Here is a 14,878-nt window from a genome sequence, read left to right on the forward strand (position 1 = left end):
CCTAGAAGCCGGGGGGAGAACAGCCCAGGCCTGACAAGATGAGGACAACCAGCCCCCCTGCTCGCCCTGCCCTCTTTCTCGCCCGGCACAAAGATGGCGGCGGCGGCGCCCACCCCCCCGGGCGTGCCCGCGCATGCGCACCGCCCCCCCCCCCCCGCGGCCTCCCTGCGCGCTTCCGCCCGGCCGCGGCGCTGGCAACAATGCGCGCTCGGGCGGCCGGGGCGGGCCATGGCGGTGAATTACGCGGCCGGGCTCTCGCCCTACTCGGACAAGGGCAAGTGCGGCCTCCCCGAGGTGAGCGCGGCGCGGTGGGGCCTGCTCCGGCCTGGCGGGTTGCCGTGGCAACCGGGGCCTCGGCCCCCTGGGTGTCTCCAGGGGGGAACCCAGTACCGGGGACCCCTTTGTGTCCCGCCAGGCCCGCCCACCCCACGGCTCCCCCCGTGTCCCCCCCAGGCTCACCCCACGGCTCCCTCCGTGTGTCCCTCAGGGCCACCCCACGGCTCCCCCCGTGTCCCCCTCCGGCCCACCCCACGGCTCCCCCCGTGTCCCTCTCCGGCCCACCCCACGGCTGCCCCCGTGTCCCCGCCAGGCTCACCCCACGGCTCCCTCCGTGTCGTCCTCCGGCTCACCCCACGGCTCCCTCCGTGTCCCCCCGAGGCTCACCCCACGGCTCCCTCCGTGTCCCCCCCAGGGCCACCCCACGGCTCCCCCCATGTCCCCCTCCGGCCCACCCCACGGCTCCCCCCGTGTCCCCCCCAGGCCCACCCCACGGCTCCCTCCGTGTCCCCCCAGGGCCACCCCACATCTCCCTCTGTGTCCCCCCCAGCCCCATGGCTCCCTCCTTGTTGTCGTTGTTCTCCTGGCCCAGCACTTTCCCCCTGTTTTGTGCCCCCCCCCCCCCCAACAGGGGCTCCCAGCTCTATGGGGACCCTTTGTATTCCCCAGAGGGGATCCCCAGGGGGTGGGTGGTGATCCCAGCCCCATGCCCCCAGCGCTACTCAGGAAGCTTAAAACAGGTTTTGGGGTGAGGGGACAGGGACACACAGGGGCCTGTCCCGAGCCTGGGGGCAGTGAGGGAACAGGGACACGCAGGGGCCTGTCCTCAGTCCCTGTCCCGAAGGCGACCGGGCTGGAGAAGCATCTCACCGAAATGAAATCCTGCGCCCGTGCCAGAAAGCCAGGTGGGGACACGGTCCCGTCCAGCCACAGCGTCGCCCACCTCCATGGCTTTCCGTGCAGTTCACCGTCCCTCGGCCCTGTCCTGTCCGCAGAGCTGGTGGCTGTGCTGGTGACAGCTGGAGTTGAGCACACGTGGGGTGGCACAGGGTTTGTTCCTGTCCTCCCGCTGCCTGGCAGCACCCTGGAGCCCAGCCACTTCTTGGGGTATCAGCTGCCTGTCAGGGAGAGCAATAAATACCCTTGTTTGCATTAGGTGTTTTAAGCCCTTACCCTGCATGGAGATGGTTTATGCAATGCTGTTTCTCTCTGATTAAATGCTTTTGCCATTAAGGAATGCAAAATCTTTCCTTTCGTGGATGAGAAGGAATTGTGGTTTACTGGGCCTTTTGCCAGGAGGTGTGTAGGATCTATCCCTGCATCTCTCCATTCCAGTGGTGGTTTGTCTCTTCTGCTCAGATTTTTGACCCGCCGGAGGAACTGGAGAGGAAGGTGCGGGAGCTGGCAGACTTGATCAGGAGTTCCTCCAATGTAGTGTTTCACACGGGGGCTGGAATCAGCACCGCCTCAGGGATTCCTGACTTCAGGTAAGGGTGTTGGGCAGCAGGCGAGGGGTTGGGAGGATGGCACCTCCTCCGAGTCCATCTCACATCTTGTAAAGGTCTGGACTGTGCTTCCTGCTAGCCAGCCAGTCCTACTCCATCCCTCCTGTCTGGTCCTGGATCCAGCTGAAAATAACCTCTTGCACACCCGTTTGATGTTAAGCTGTATGCACAGAAGCCCTACGGGTGCTCCACTTGCATCAACGACAAAAATCGCTGGTGACCCATGACCTTCATGTAGCAGTGCCTTGCTCATCCTCCCTTGATAGGGCTTGTGGTGCATTTACAACTGTCCTCTTAGAGCCTGAGTTCTCAATTCTCACTCTTTCTGTCCTCATTGCTGCAGGGGGCCCAATGGTGTCTGGACTATGGAAGAGAAGGGGCTCTCCCCCAAATTTGACACCACCTTTGAGAATGCCAGGCCCTCCAAGACTCACATGGCACTGCTGGGGCTGCAGAGAGTTGGCATCCTGAAATTCCTGGTCAGCCAGAACGTGGACGGCCTTCACGTGCGTTCAGGATTCCCACGGTACTGCCTCTCCCGCCCTGTCTCCAGGTTCCTCATGCCTTTCCCAGCCGCTGCCACGTGGCTGTTCTTGCTGCCTGATTAGTGTGGCCTCATGTGCAAGCGTTTGGTGCTGGGGCTTGACTTCTGTCTGCCCACTGATAGGGGGAGTGAAAACTGGGATGTGCTGGTGTGGGAAGGGGTACATAAACCAGCTTGAATTTAGAGAAGAGAGGTTATGGTAATAATTCAGAGGGTGATGAAATGAAGTCAGCCTCAGTTGATGCTCTCCAGAAGTCTTTTGTTCACAAGAGAAATGAACAGGTCGCTGTGTTGGGCTGTTGCATGTTACCACCCATCAGCTGAGTGGCTGTAGCTGCACTGCGTGGCTGCCTGGGGGCTTGTTGTGGTTTAACCCCAGCTGGCAACTAAACACCACGCAGCTGCTCACTCAATTCCCCCCCACCCAGTGGGATGGAGGAGAGAATCGGGGGAAAAAAAGTAAAATTCATGGATTGAGATAAGAACAGTTTAATAGGACAAAAAGGAAGAAAATAATAATTATAATAATAAAAATAATAAAATTAAAATAATAATGATAAAAGGATTGGAACGTACAAAACAAGTGATGCACAATGCAATTGCTCACCACTCGCTGACAGGTGCCCAGTTAGTTTCCAAGCAGTGATCCTTCCCAGGCTGACTCCCCCCAGTTTATATACTGGGCATGATGTCGCATGGTATGGAATACCCTGTTGGCCAGTTTGGGTCAGCTGTCCTGGCTGTGTCCCCTCCCAACTTCTTGTGCCCCTCCAGCCTTCTTGCTGGCTGGGCATGAGAAGCTGAAAAATCCTTGGCTTGGTATACATATTACTTAGCAACAACTGAAAACATCAGTGCGTTATCAACATTCTTCTCATACAGAATCCAAAACATAGCACTATACCAGCTACTAGAAAGAAAATTAACTCTACCCCAGCTAAAACCAGAACAGGGCTCGTGGCCTAGGGAGTGAGACATCAGCTTCAAGTACGGCACATGCTCCTAGGAACTGGGCTGAGAGCTGTGCTCGGGCTATATGGTCCTTTCCACTGCCTCTGTACCTGTCCAGAGGGGTGAAGGGACAAGAGGGAGAACAAGAGCACCTGAAACTGCTTCTGCTGCTCGCAGAGATGCATGTTGCCCTGTTTTACCAGCATTGCTAGAGCTGTCTCAGAGCACTGCATCTTATGCTATTTTACAGTTTGCTTAAATTGAATTTCTTGAGAGAAAATAGAGGCGGTGCTGCCCCAGTGATGAAACCATGCCTGGGCCCAAGATAGCCTTAAAAAATATTTTGCCTCTCAATAAATTTGCAAAACTACAAGGGCGGCAAGACAGAGAGTCCCACAGTTGGAACTGGTCTGACTTACTGGCTGTGGTCTCTGATTTCCTTGCCCGCTGCGATGAGGCCAGGGATCCTGCATAGCCATGTTCCCTCGGTGGGGAACTGCAATGTGTGGGAGCCGGGAGTGCAAGATCCCCACTCCCTGCGTGGGTGGGGACTGAAGTGCATTTAGCAGCGCAGTGGCTGTTTCAAAGATGTCCTTAAAGGAACCTGCCTTTCCATTAGCACTTGCGGCAACGGGCTCTTTTGCCTTCAGGGAACTTCAGCCTGTTATAAAACCCATTTCCAGCCCTTAAGACCAGCGAGCGATGTCTTGTGAGGCAAACTGCTTGGAGCTGCCTGGAAAGGAAAGGGGAAAGCAGCTGAATTTGAGTAAGAAAGTGAAATGAAGGAGTTGGAATGAGAATGAGGAGCATGAATGGGACCTTGCAGAAGATGTGTCTCACAAATGTCTTCAGCCATCACTGGCTGAGCAGAGAGCTGCCTCCAGGGGGTATTTTCTATTATTAAAAGCCCTGAGTCCTGGTTCCTGCTCCTGGCACCACGTTTGCCTTTTTAAACTAAACAACCATGGGAAAAAGAATAGGAAATAATGACCAGAACTCAGCTGTGCTCCCTGCAGCCTAGTGCCACTGGCTCCCGCTCTGGTTTAGCACAGCATTTCCGCCCAAGCGAAACATGTGCTTAAGTAAGTGCCGCTGAACTGGGGCCAAAATGGGGGAAATCAAGTCAGTCCTGTCTCCATCCACCCTGGAGGAGATTCCCAGTCACCATGGGGCTTGTAGAAACATAGGGAGAGTGTGGCCTTGTTTTCCTCTAGCTTCTGTGCTTCGAGGCTGCTGCTGGGCTCAAGGGGAGTTTTACTCAAAACAAGTGGCAAAGGGCTGGAACTGTGCAAGGGCAGAGAGAACCAGTAAGTGCTGAGAAAAGCAAAGAGCCTCGTTACTACCAGGCGCAGAGGTTTGAGGCTGAATCAGAACAGGGACTAGAATTGGTGCTGCAAATGGAAGCATTTAAAATTTAAAAGCCAGGACATGCCATCCCTTCCCTTAGTCCCAATTGTGGTGGCCATAGCGTAGTGCTTTCGTGATGGTGATGAAACGGTGGCACGGAAGGTCTCTCGCCAGGATCTGAACGTGTCCCCTGGGTCTCCCCTGCCCCACGAGAGGCACAGCTCTGTCCCAACTCCCTTTGAACAGTATTTTTTGCGTTAAGAACAGTATTTCTTGTGTTAAATCCACAAAGCAGTGCTCAGTGTGCCATAGTTTTGCCAGTGCCTGCTTGCCCTGCATGTGATGGCCACGTTTGGCACAGGGAAGTCCCAGCACTCTGTGGCTGGACCAACACTCTTCTCCGCTGGACCAACTGCCTTCTGGCAGCAAGGCCAGGTCGTTTTGTGGCACCCAGTGCCCCCAGAGCCTGCCAGACTCTGGTGCCATCAGAGCAACACAGCCATATTTGTCTATAACTAATATAATTCCCCTCAGTGCTGACCCTATGCTGGTGCACTGTCCCCAGGCCACGGCAGAGGGTCCCTGCGACCCCACATCACCTGGCAGATCTGATCCGGCAGAGCTGGAAAGCACCTTGAGGTGCAGGGCCCCTGGTGAGGAGGGGGGTTTGGGGCAGCTTTCCCTGTTGCCCCAGGGCTCTCCACCCCTCCCCATCTCACCTCTGCTGTTTCTCCCGCAGGGACAAGTTGGCTGAGCTCCATGGGAACATGTTTGTGGAAGAGTGCGTGAAATGCGGCAAGTACGTGAGCCCTGAGCCTGGGGAGAGTGTCAGCGGGGTGGGGGTTTTGTTGCTGTCCCCAGGGAACGATGGAGGCCCTGCACATGCTGTGGGTCTGTCTACCTGGCAGGTCTGTAGCACAGTGTGTGTGGGGTCACGGACAGATCTGTCTGTCTGAATCCTAAACCCTGTCAAATGGTGGGAAAGGAATATTTTGGGAATTCTTTGTTGCCTGGGAGGCCCTCAGCAAATCCTGCTCCTCGTGGCAAGGCGGATGTGCCAGCAGGGCTGCCTGCAGCAGGGTCTGTGCCTGCCAGCTGGAGAGAGGAGAGGAGGTTGCTACAAGCTGGGTTTTCCATCCTGGTTTGTGGCAGACCTCTGGGGCTGTTGGTCAGAGCTGCTGTCAGCAGCGCCTGGTTAGAGACACAGGCAGAGATCGATGAAGGACTGAGGTGCTCCAGTCAATTGCTTGTGGCTCTGAGCCATCACCTCCTTCCTCCAGTGCAGGGTCTGTGGTGTAAGGTGTGCCATATTGGGGCGGGGAGGGGACATTTCACAGCAGGTGCCACCTCCCTGCGTGTTTGGCCCTGAATGGCACCATTTCTCTTGCAGGCAGTACGTGCGGGACACAGTCGTGGGCAGCATGGGGCTGAAGCCAACGGGCAGGTTGTGCAGCGTCACCAAAGCCCGCGGGCTGCGGGCCTGCAGGTATGTCTGCTGGGATGCTGGATGGGGGCTCCCGAGGGGACGTCGGGTGGCAGGGACCCGTTCACCCAAGCGAGCGGCTCTCGTGCGCAAACTTGGCTTTGCAGGCCTGGGCCGACAGTCCCTCCAGCTCAGGTGAAGAACCAGAGGGTGTAGGGGAGATCTCCAAGGGCCCAGATAGGACCCACGTCTCCGAGGAGTCCCAGCCCCCTTGGGGGGTTCTCCCCACACCGATACTCTGAGCATATCCCAGTGCTGGAGAATGCCCTGCTGTGGGATGGCAGCTCTAGAGAGCCCCTTCCTCTCCAGCAGGATATGGCCACCGCACTGCCCTGGTGCTTCTTGCCTTCAGTAGGGAAGCATAGACAGTGTTTCCAGCTCTGCAGCTGGAGGTACCCTGAGGTGATCTGGCATCAAGACACGCTCCACATGCCCTTTGTGCTTCCTCACCCCAGCTCACCGGGCCCAGCCCAGCTGCTTTCTCATCCAGGCTGGCTGCAGAGCCGGCATAGCAGAGCCGGGGGCTCTGGGCCATGGGGCAGAGCTCTGCTGGCTCAGCTCTGATGTTGGGGAGTGAAAGGCACATCCCAGCTCTGAACTGGGACAGGAAAACAGCTGGGGCTTTGGTGGCATTGCAGCACCAGCCACAAAGTTCCTCATGCAGGTGAATTCCGTGCCTTCCCTCACCTGCCAGTGAGTCCCTTTGGCTTGTCTGGGCTCTCTCTGTCCCTTCGCAGTGCTGGGCCAGGGAGGGTGGGACAGAATCTGGGTTGCTGTCCCCTCTCCCAGGGCAGCTCTGCTGCCTGTTCCTGCCTGGCAGAGGGAAACCATGGTCCCTGTGTGTGTTTTCTAGAGGGAAGTTAAGAGACACCATTCTGGACTGGGAAGATTCTCTGCCCGACCGCGACCTCACGCTGGCGGACGAAGCCTGCAGGTACTGCGCTTGGGCTCTTCACACCATGGCAGCTACTGACGCCTGCGGCTCGCGGTGCTCCGGGAGGCTGCCCAGGCTCCCCATCCTCTGCCCGCACCACAGCGGCTCTTGGGCTGACTCTGCCTGGCTTTGTTCATCGTGTTTTTGTGCCCCGCAGCCCTGAGGCTGTACCCACAGCACAGCAACGCCCAGCCCTCTCACCAGAAAGTGGCCGAGAGGAAACCACTGCAAATTCTGGCCACAGCTTTGCTTCCTGGCTGGGAAGCTTGTAGAGTCCACACTGGAGCAGGGGAGGAGAAGCAGCCTGAAAACAGCCACAGCTTTTTCTCTGTCCTGGATGTTTTGTCTCTTCCCTGCAGGAAAGCTGATCTCTCCGTCACTCTGGGGACCTCTCTGCAGATCAAACCCAGTGGCAACCTCCCGCTGATCACAAAGAAGAGAGGAGGGAAGCTGGTCATAGTCAACCTACAAGCAACCAAACACGTGAGTGAGAGCGTCCTCGCTGCTCTGCACTCAGAGCAATTTGCTCTGCGTTGCTCCTCTCCCCTCGTGTCACTTGTTTCAGCCCCGTCACAGGTCAGGTCAGTCCCTGCACATCGTCCCCTCCCTGGCGGCCAGATAGAAGAGTGGCCTCGTGTAGCAAGCAAACAGGCTGGGCTTCCCTTGTTGGAGGGTTTAAACCTGCAACTCCTGATAAGCACCTAGAAATGGAAGGTAAATCTTAAGAACGGAATAAAAACTCAGCCCAAAGCCTGATGTATTCTTGGGTGAATTATAGTCCAGTGAAATAACCGCACACATGTAACCCATGCCACGGGGCAGAGGAGTTCGGTTCATGTTCAGCCCTAGGTTTGGTGCTCTAATGGTCCAAAGTCCTTGAAATAACCAGAGCTGGGGGCGTTCTGGGATGTCATTAGAGCTCCCTTGTCCCTGTCCCACTCTGTCCTGGGCTCCCTAGTCTGGCTCTGCACCCATGTCCCCGTCTCTGGGCTGTGTTTCGAGGTGCAACTGCCTGCCCGCACCCTGATAGACCCCTGTCAGCCCGCGGCGTAGCCGGGGAGCAGTGCCAGACAGGGTCAGCTTGTGTTCCGCCAGGGATGATGTCTCAGGGATGGGAGCCCTGGAGCCCACGTGCAGCTGAGCCATCACCCAGGCCTTGTCCCTACGCGCTCCCTGGGAGGGGACGTTTGTCCCCGCACACGCCGTTTGTCCCCTAACGCCGTGCTTGCCCTCACTTGCCCTAGGACAGACAGGCCGACCTGCGCATCCACGCCTACGTCGATGATGTCATGACGAAGCTGATGAAGCACTTGGGGCTGGAGGTCCCGGAGTGGACAGGGCCGGTGGTGGTGGAAAGCGCTGAGCTCACCAAGCCCGAACAGCTCTTCAAATTTGACCCCGGGGCTCACGGGGTGCTGAAAGAGGAGCCCCTCTCCCAGCACAACGGCACGGGTGGGCTGTGCCCTGACCTTGGGACCACGCTGGTGGAGCGCCGTGACAGTCTGAAGCAGGACTGTCCCAGCCCGGACATGGGGCCAACGGCGGTGAAGAAGATGAAGGTGGAGCCTCTCCTCACCTGACCCAGACTGTTCCCTGTCTGTCTAGACACTCGTCTGTGCCGCTTTTCCTACCGACTTTTTTTTATACCCTTAAACATTGTTCCTTTTTTTATGTAAGTATTAAATACACTCGAATTGTGTGTCGGCGCAGCTGCACCCACCGGCCCGGGAGGGTGTTGCCTGCTTGAAATGGACCGAGCATCTAATTCCCTCTCTGCGAGGAGCTGGTTGTGGGGTCCAGCAGACCTCGGAGGGGTAGAGGGATGAGGATGCTCGGCGCTGGGGCGGTGACACAAGGGGATCACTGGGGCAGCCGATGCCATCTCAGATGAAGCTGGGGCTGGGCAGTGGTTGGGATGAGCTGCTGCGATCTCCTGGCTGAGATCTGCCCGCAGAGCCGGTCCCATGCGTGCTGGTGATCTGGGGGATGTCGCTGGGTTGTGGAAGGGAAGGGGACTGGTGCTGGCCGAATCCTGGCCTGGTGCAGGGCTGGGAGCTGTGGGATGGTGCCCCGGTGCCACTACCCTCCCCTCTGCCTCCTGCTGTGCCCACTGCTCCCAGGGCAGCCCTAGGCTGGGTCTGGCCACGTGTCCCAGCTCTGTTGGACCGTGTTGCCTCATGGCAGCTGGGTTTGAGGCATCCCTGGCCCAAGGGTCCTTGAAACCTTCTGGATCACCCCATATTAAACTAAAGCAAGTGAATTTTTTCCAAAATATCTTGTATTTAGAGATGAAAATAAAGCTTAAAAAAAACCAAAACCAAACCAAAACCAACCAGTTGCAACATCGATAGCCAACCAGCCCAGGGCCCCTCCAGTTTGCTCGTCCCCATCCTCAGCGACCCTGTGTCCCTTCCACAACTCCTGCTGCACCTGGGGGACAGGAGCAGCCCCTTCCCTCCCAGTAAGGCCAATGGGAACCGGTCTCATCTTCCCAGTTCACAGATACAAGCAAAGCTAAGCAGGTCCAGCATCTGCCCGTGCCTGGAAGCAGATCCTAGAGGGGTCACCCCGAGGGCTTATCCCATAGGGTATGAGGTGCTGAGCCACCCCATTGCATCCCCCTTGGTTCCTGGGTGCTGCTTAAAGCTCCTCAGCCGGCTCCAGCACCGTGGGCCTGCTGTGGCCAGCCTCGGTCCAGGCCAGCGATGCCAGGCCACCGTGCGGTGTGGTGCCATCCCCTGAAATGCTGTCAGCTTGATCCCCATCCCTGCTGCTCAGCCCTTCCGAGGCAAGCAGCTGTGTGCCGTTATGGGGGGAGACTTTGTCCAGGCGTGGGGTGAATGTGCGGCCACTGAAGGCTTCGTGCAGGGTCTCGGGGGCTTCACCCAGGTGCTCTGGCCACAGCGGCTCTGGGGGCTTCTCATCCCCAGCTTGGGGCTGTGTGTAAGCCACGCGGGAGGCAGCTGCGTTGTGCAGGGACCTGGAGAAAACTGAGTGCGAAGGAGGGTCAGGGCCCACTCCAGTGCCCTGAGCTCCCGGCGCAGCCCCGGCGCAGCACTCACCTCGCACAGGTCTGAAGTCGCCGTCTGCCTCGGCCTTGCTGGGGGCAAAGGGGCTGATGGAGGGGAAAACGATGAGCGCGAAAGAGAGGAGCAGGACCTGGGGGCAGAGGGGGGGACGTCACTGTGCACAGTGGTGGAGGGGGACCAGGTTCTATGACACGGCTCCCAGGGAGGCGGCTGGTGGCAGAACCAGGACTGCGTCCCTCCATCCCTCCCAGTGCATGTGCCCCTACCAGCGTGCCTCCATCCATCCCTTCCTCTATCCATCCATCCGTCCTCACATGCCTCCATCCCTTCTTCCATCCATCCAACCTTGGAGCATCTATCCCTCTGCCTCAGCACTCGTCCATCCCTCTGTCCATCCTTCCATCCATATCTGCATGGGTCTGAGCATCCCTCCCTCCCTCCCTCCAAGCAAGGAGGCCGTGGGGGGGCTGGGGGCTCCACACACCGCGATGCAGGTTCCCGTCTGCGCTGCCTTGTTGCTTGACTGTACCACGAGGGCTTGAAGCTTCTTCAGCTGCTCCAGGAGGGACCTAGGGACAGGGAGAGCCCATTAGCACCTCCAAGCCTCTCCTGCCCCTAATAGGTCTGGCTGGGGCAGGCAGGGGGAGTCCCAGCCCCATCCTACCCCCCCCCCATTGTCCCCATCCTGCCCCAGGGAACACCTACGAGTTCTGCTTCTCCAGGTGCAAGACTTTCCTCTGCAGCTCCTGGTTCTGGGCTGTGCACGCTGACATCCTGGGGGACAGGGAGAGGAGGATGAGGTTAGGGGGGACAGCTGGGGGGGGGCTGGCAAGGAGCAGCATGCCCATCACCAGCCACCCAGGTGCCCCCAGGGTGCCTGGGGTGGGGGGGGTGTGCCAGCCCCCAGGGGCTGGTGTGCGGCCATGCCCAGAGCAGGGATTTGGGGTCCGTACCGGCTCTCCAGCCCGTCGATATACTCCTTCTTCTTCTTGCGGCTCTCCTGAGCTGACTGCTTGTTCCTGATCTTCCGCCGGATCTTCTTCAGCACCCGCTCCTCATACTGGGGGAGACAGGGGTGGGGGGTCAGGGCCGCCGGGGCTGGGACCCCCCAACTCCGCACCCTTCCCAGGCGTGGTGGCACCCACCTTGGTGAGGGGCAGCTGCGTGGGCAGGGACACCCCCTCCTTCGCCAGCAGCTTCTTCTCGTCCTCGGTCAGCACCAGCTCCTGGAACTGCCCCTGGCTCTGCCTCAGCAGGGAGCTGGGCACCTGCGGCTGCTGCGGGGCCACAGATGGGTGATGGCCCTGGGTGGCTGGGTCACCCCACGCCTGACCCCAGGGACCACGGTGCGGGGATGAGGATGGGATCATGGTCCAGGAAGGGACAGGGAGGGGGCCATGGTGTGGGAAAGGGGATGAGTGTGGGGATAGGGAGGGGATCATGGTCCAGGAAGGGACAAAGCTGGGGACGAGGAGGGATGGGGACACAAGGGCAGGGACTCACGGTATCAGAGCTGCCTGAGAGCAGCAGGTCCTTGACGGTGAGGGTGCAGGATGCAGGCGGAGAGACCACGGGCAGGTCCTGGCTCTCCTCCAGGAAGAAGCCGGGGTGCCACATGTCTGGGTGAGGGGAGAGCAGAAGCTGTCAGCAGTCCTGTGTCCCCCAGTGTCCCCAGTGCAGGACCCTCACCCCTGCCATGGCCCCAGAGCTACGGTGACTTGCTGCCACCTACCAGTCCAGTGGACCCAGACTCTGTCCCCTCAAACTGTCCCTCTGGTCCTGCCCCAGCCCCCCCTGAACACCCAGTGCTGGTAAGTGTTTACACTCAGCACCCCCAGCCTCTCCAAACATCCCTCTTCCAGTCTCTCCCACCAACACCAGCCTGCCCAGTTCATGCCAGTTCCCAAGCTCTCCCCACTACCCCTGGCTCCCCCCCAGTCCTCCAGACCTCCCAGTTCTCCCCAGTCTGCCCAGTTGCATCCAGTCCCCCCCAGCTCCCCTAATTTCCTCACTATCCCCAAGAGACCCCAGGTCCCCTGTCCCCCTCAGGTCCCCAATGTCCCCAGTCCCCCCCAGTCCCTCCAGTGCCCCCAGCCTGGTCCTTTGCCCAGTCTCTTCCCCATGGCTCACCCAGGTCGATGGAGACCTCGGGGTGCAGGGCCCCAGTCCCCCCTGGGAGGGACAGAGCCCGACAGGGGTTGGTGTAGGGGTACAGGACCTCGCCGGGACCCCCATCACAGCATCTGGGGGGGCTGTCAAGCTGGTCAGAGGGGGGGTCCTCGGAGACCCCACTGTCGCTGGCGGCTGGGGACCAGCTGGGCGAGTCCGACGCCGAGTCCCCAGAGCCCAGGATGGAGCTGAGGAAGTCCTCGCTGTCCTGGGCATGCTGCAGGAACACAGCACCTGTCACCCTGGGGTGCCCATCACCCTGGGGTGCCCACAGGAGCTGCCCATGCTGCAGGGTGGTCCCAGCTTCAGGGCAAGGCATGGGGATGGGGCTCTCCTGCCAGACCCAGGGATGAGGTGGGGATTGGCCCCCCCATCCCAGGGGACTCACCCTGTCCTCGTGCCAAGTGCCTGGCGGCGTCCCCAACTCCACACTGCGGAGGATCCCATCCTGGCGGTCAAAGAGGAGGTCCAGCAGGTCGAGGCTGTCCACGCCAGAGGCCATGGCTGCAAGGTGGCAGAGTCAGGTCCCTAACTCAGTCTCTGTGATTGCCCCCCTCTGCCTCCGCCCCAAGCTACACAGCCCCAGGGACACCCCAAATCGTGGGGCAGGCATGGGGCTGGTGAGAGGGAGCAGGGAGCATGTTTGGGCATGGGCGCATGTGTGTGGGACCATGGGGAGGTGTATCTACATTCATGTGCACATATATGACAGTGCATGTGACCATGTGGATGTGTGCACGGCTGGATGTGCACGTGGCCATATTGGCACACGCGTGTGCAGAGCTGTGTGTCTATGCAATCACACAACCACGCAATGTGCACATGTGTGCCCACACAGACATGGCTGTGTGAACACATGCACACGCATGTGCCGGCACCTGTATGTGAGCACATCTGGCAAAGTCCTATGTGCATGTGTGTGGGAGGGAGAGCATGGGCATGCAGGGGCTCAGGGGCAGCCCCCCCCGCCCCCTTCCAGCAGCTGAAACTCCCAAATCCTCTATTTTTTCCCCCAAGAGAACTGCACAGCCAAGGGCTCCCCACAGGCACCCAGCTGCCCCAGCCCCACCATGCCCCCCAAGTGCAGGAGCAGGATGAGTGCTCAGCCCCGAGGGCTGGGTCAGCTCCCCCATCCAGCCCTGTCCCATGTGTATGACCACTCTGGAAGATCAGGTTAATCATTTTGGGTGGCAAATGGAGGGGGAGGAGACTGCTGCCACCGGCCAGCCCCAAGGAGGGGACTCAGCCCTGCTCTGCCACTGCCACCTCAGGCACTGCTTGAGACCCCGGACTTGGAGAAAACCAACAGGCCAATTGATCAGTTGCCCAACCAGCCGATCAGCCAACTGACAACCCAACTAACCGATCAGCTGACCAACCAGTTGACCAACTGACTAACTGGATGACCAGCCAAATCAATGAACGAATCAAGAAACAGACCAAACGGTCAACCTGTTGGCCAAGTGACCAACTGATTGACTGACCAACTAACCAACCCACTGACCAACTGACTGACAAGTCAACTGTCTGACTGATTGATCAACCAACCCACCACCCAACCACTCAACCCACCACTCAACCCACCACCCAACTACCCAATCCACTCCACCCAACCCATCACCTAACTGTCCTTCCCAACCTATTAAGCACTGACTCAAGTGTCCTTCAAGCCAGGTTTGGGGATGGTTGTCATTACCAGGAAGTTTGGCTGGCCAATCCAGGCAAGGGGCTTTATTGCACCCTGTCCTTCATCCTCAGTCCTTCCAGTGAGCCCTGATAGCCCCATGGGACCAGCAGGTAGAGGGACCCTGTTGAGCGCCGGCAGCCAGGACATACCTGTGTGAGATCCCATTGCCACGGATCCGTGCTGTCTTCTCAACCCCCTCAGTGCGCGGAAGAGCGGGGTGGACACGGAGCCCAGCCACCTCCTCCTCTGTGGTGTCCTGACCCAAGTGGCAAAGTTTAAACTCCAACTGCACAGAAATAATGTCCCAGATTGCAAAATCTCCTGACCCTGATTGGGGATGGCAGTGAGCAATGGCAGGGCTGCCCTGGGGCTGGACCTGCTGCGCTCCGTAACTCATTAGCCAAATGTTTTTGTCCTCCGCCACCGAATGGGGCAGGAGGGGCCCGGGGCTGGTGAGCGAAGTCCAACTGCTGTGATTGCCCGTGAACTTTCACCCATTTTTGGGGACAATTTCCCTTTTTTTCAGACGAGCGTATCAGCATTAATCACATTTTATAGGTGTCGAGAACAACATCCGGGGAAGACGTTGACTTGGACTCTACCACTTATGGCTTCCTCCACAACAAACCACGGTCCCCTCCGCTCCCTGCGGCCAGGGCTGGCCCGGATACCTGAGTTCTGCTGCCTGCCTGACTGCTGCCTGCCGGCAGGCCTGCCTGCACCCTCCATGCCTCCATTTCCCCCGTGGCTGTCTGGGGGCCAAACACGCTACGGTTCGTCCACCGCCGCGTTCGTCCCTCCCCATCACCCTGCGGCGAGGGCGCCAGCCCAACGCGTGTCACCCTCCAGATCAGCCCCTTCCCACCAGATCCCTTGGGATCCCGCCGGATCCCCTTCACGCAGGGAGGGGACGGGTGAGTAAGGCGGCGTGTGACCGAGGCGTGGCGCGGGGA

General features: G+C 59.1%; 2 protein-coding genes across 2 annotated transcripts; one reads left to right on the top strand and one right to left on the bottom strand.

The window, feature by feature from the left end:
• Positions 1-171: 171 nt before the first annotated feature.
• SIRT6 (sirtuin 6) lies at positions 172-8,793 on the top strand. The gene is made up of 8 exons (XM_075038099.1): positions 172-294; positions 1,636-1,763; positions 2,125-2,307; positions 5,363-5,422; positions 6,014-6,109; positions 6,960-7,040; positions 7,400-7,523; positions 8,285-8,793. The coding sequence occupies exons 1-8, from the start codon at positions 229-231 to the stop codon at positions 8,618-8,620; spliced, it is 1,074 nt and encodes a 357-aa protein (XP_074894200.1). The 5' UTR covers positions 172-228; the 3' UTR covers positions 8,621-8,793.
• A 560-nt stretch (positions 8,794-9,353) lies between these two features.
• CREB3L3 (cAMP responsive element binding protein 3 like 3) lies at positions 9,354-14,287 on the bottom strand. Its single transcript, XM_075038100.1, has 10 exons — positions 14,075-14,287; positions 12,627-12,742; positions 12,200-12,455; positions 11,573-11,688; positions 11,215-11,346; positions 11,023-11,129; positions 10,775-10,843; positions 10,554-10,638; positions 10,103-10,199; positions 9,354-10,030 (listed from the first exon to the last, which is right to left on the bottom strand). Exons 1-10 carry the CDS (start codon positions 14,088-14,090, stop codon positions 9,681-9,683), a joined length of 1,344 nt encoding a protein of 447 aa, XP_074894201.1. The 5' UTR covers positions 14,091-14,287; the 3' UTR covers positions 9,354-9,680.
• Positions 14,288-14,878: the final 591 nt, after the last annotated feature.

The sequence above is a fragment of the Buteo buteo genome, chromosome 10 (assembly GCF_964188355.1).
Source record: "Buteo buteo chromosome 10, bButBut1.hap1.1, whole genome shotgun sequence".
NCBI lineage: Eukaryota > Metazoa > Chordata > Aves > Accipitriformes > Accipitridae > Buteo > Buteo buteo.

Excerpts from the sequence above, each read along its gene's own strand:
- SIRT6 (XM_075038099.1), top strand. The coding sequence starts at position 229 with ATGGCGGTGAATTACGCGGCCGGGCTCTCGCCCTACTCGGACAAGGGC. Across the intron at positions 5,423-6,013 it reads GAGTGCGTGAAATGCGGCAA|GCAGTACGTGCGGGACACAG; the intron begins GTACGTGAGCCC and ends TTTCTCTTGCAG. Across the intron at positions 6,110-6,959 it reads CGCGGGCTGCGGGCCTGCAG|AGGGAAGTTAAGAGACACCA; the intron begins GTATGTCTGCTG and ends TGTGTTTTCTAG.
- CREB3L3 (XM_075038100.1), bottom strand. Across the intron at positions 11,130-11,214 it reads CGCAGCTGCCCCTCACCAAG|TATGAGGAGCGGGTGCTGAA; the intron begins GTGGGTGCCACC and ends TGTCTCCCCCAG. Across the intron at positions 10,031-10,102 it reads CGACTTCAGACCTGTGCGAG|TTTTCTCCAGGTCCCTGCAC; the intron begins GTGAGTGCTGCG and ends CTTCGCACTCAG.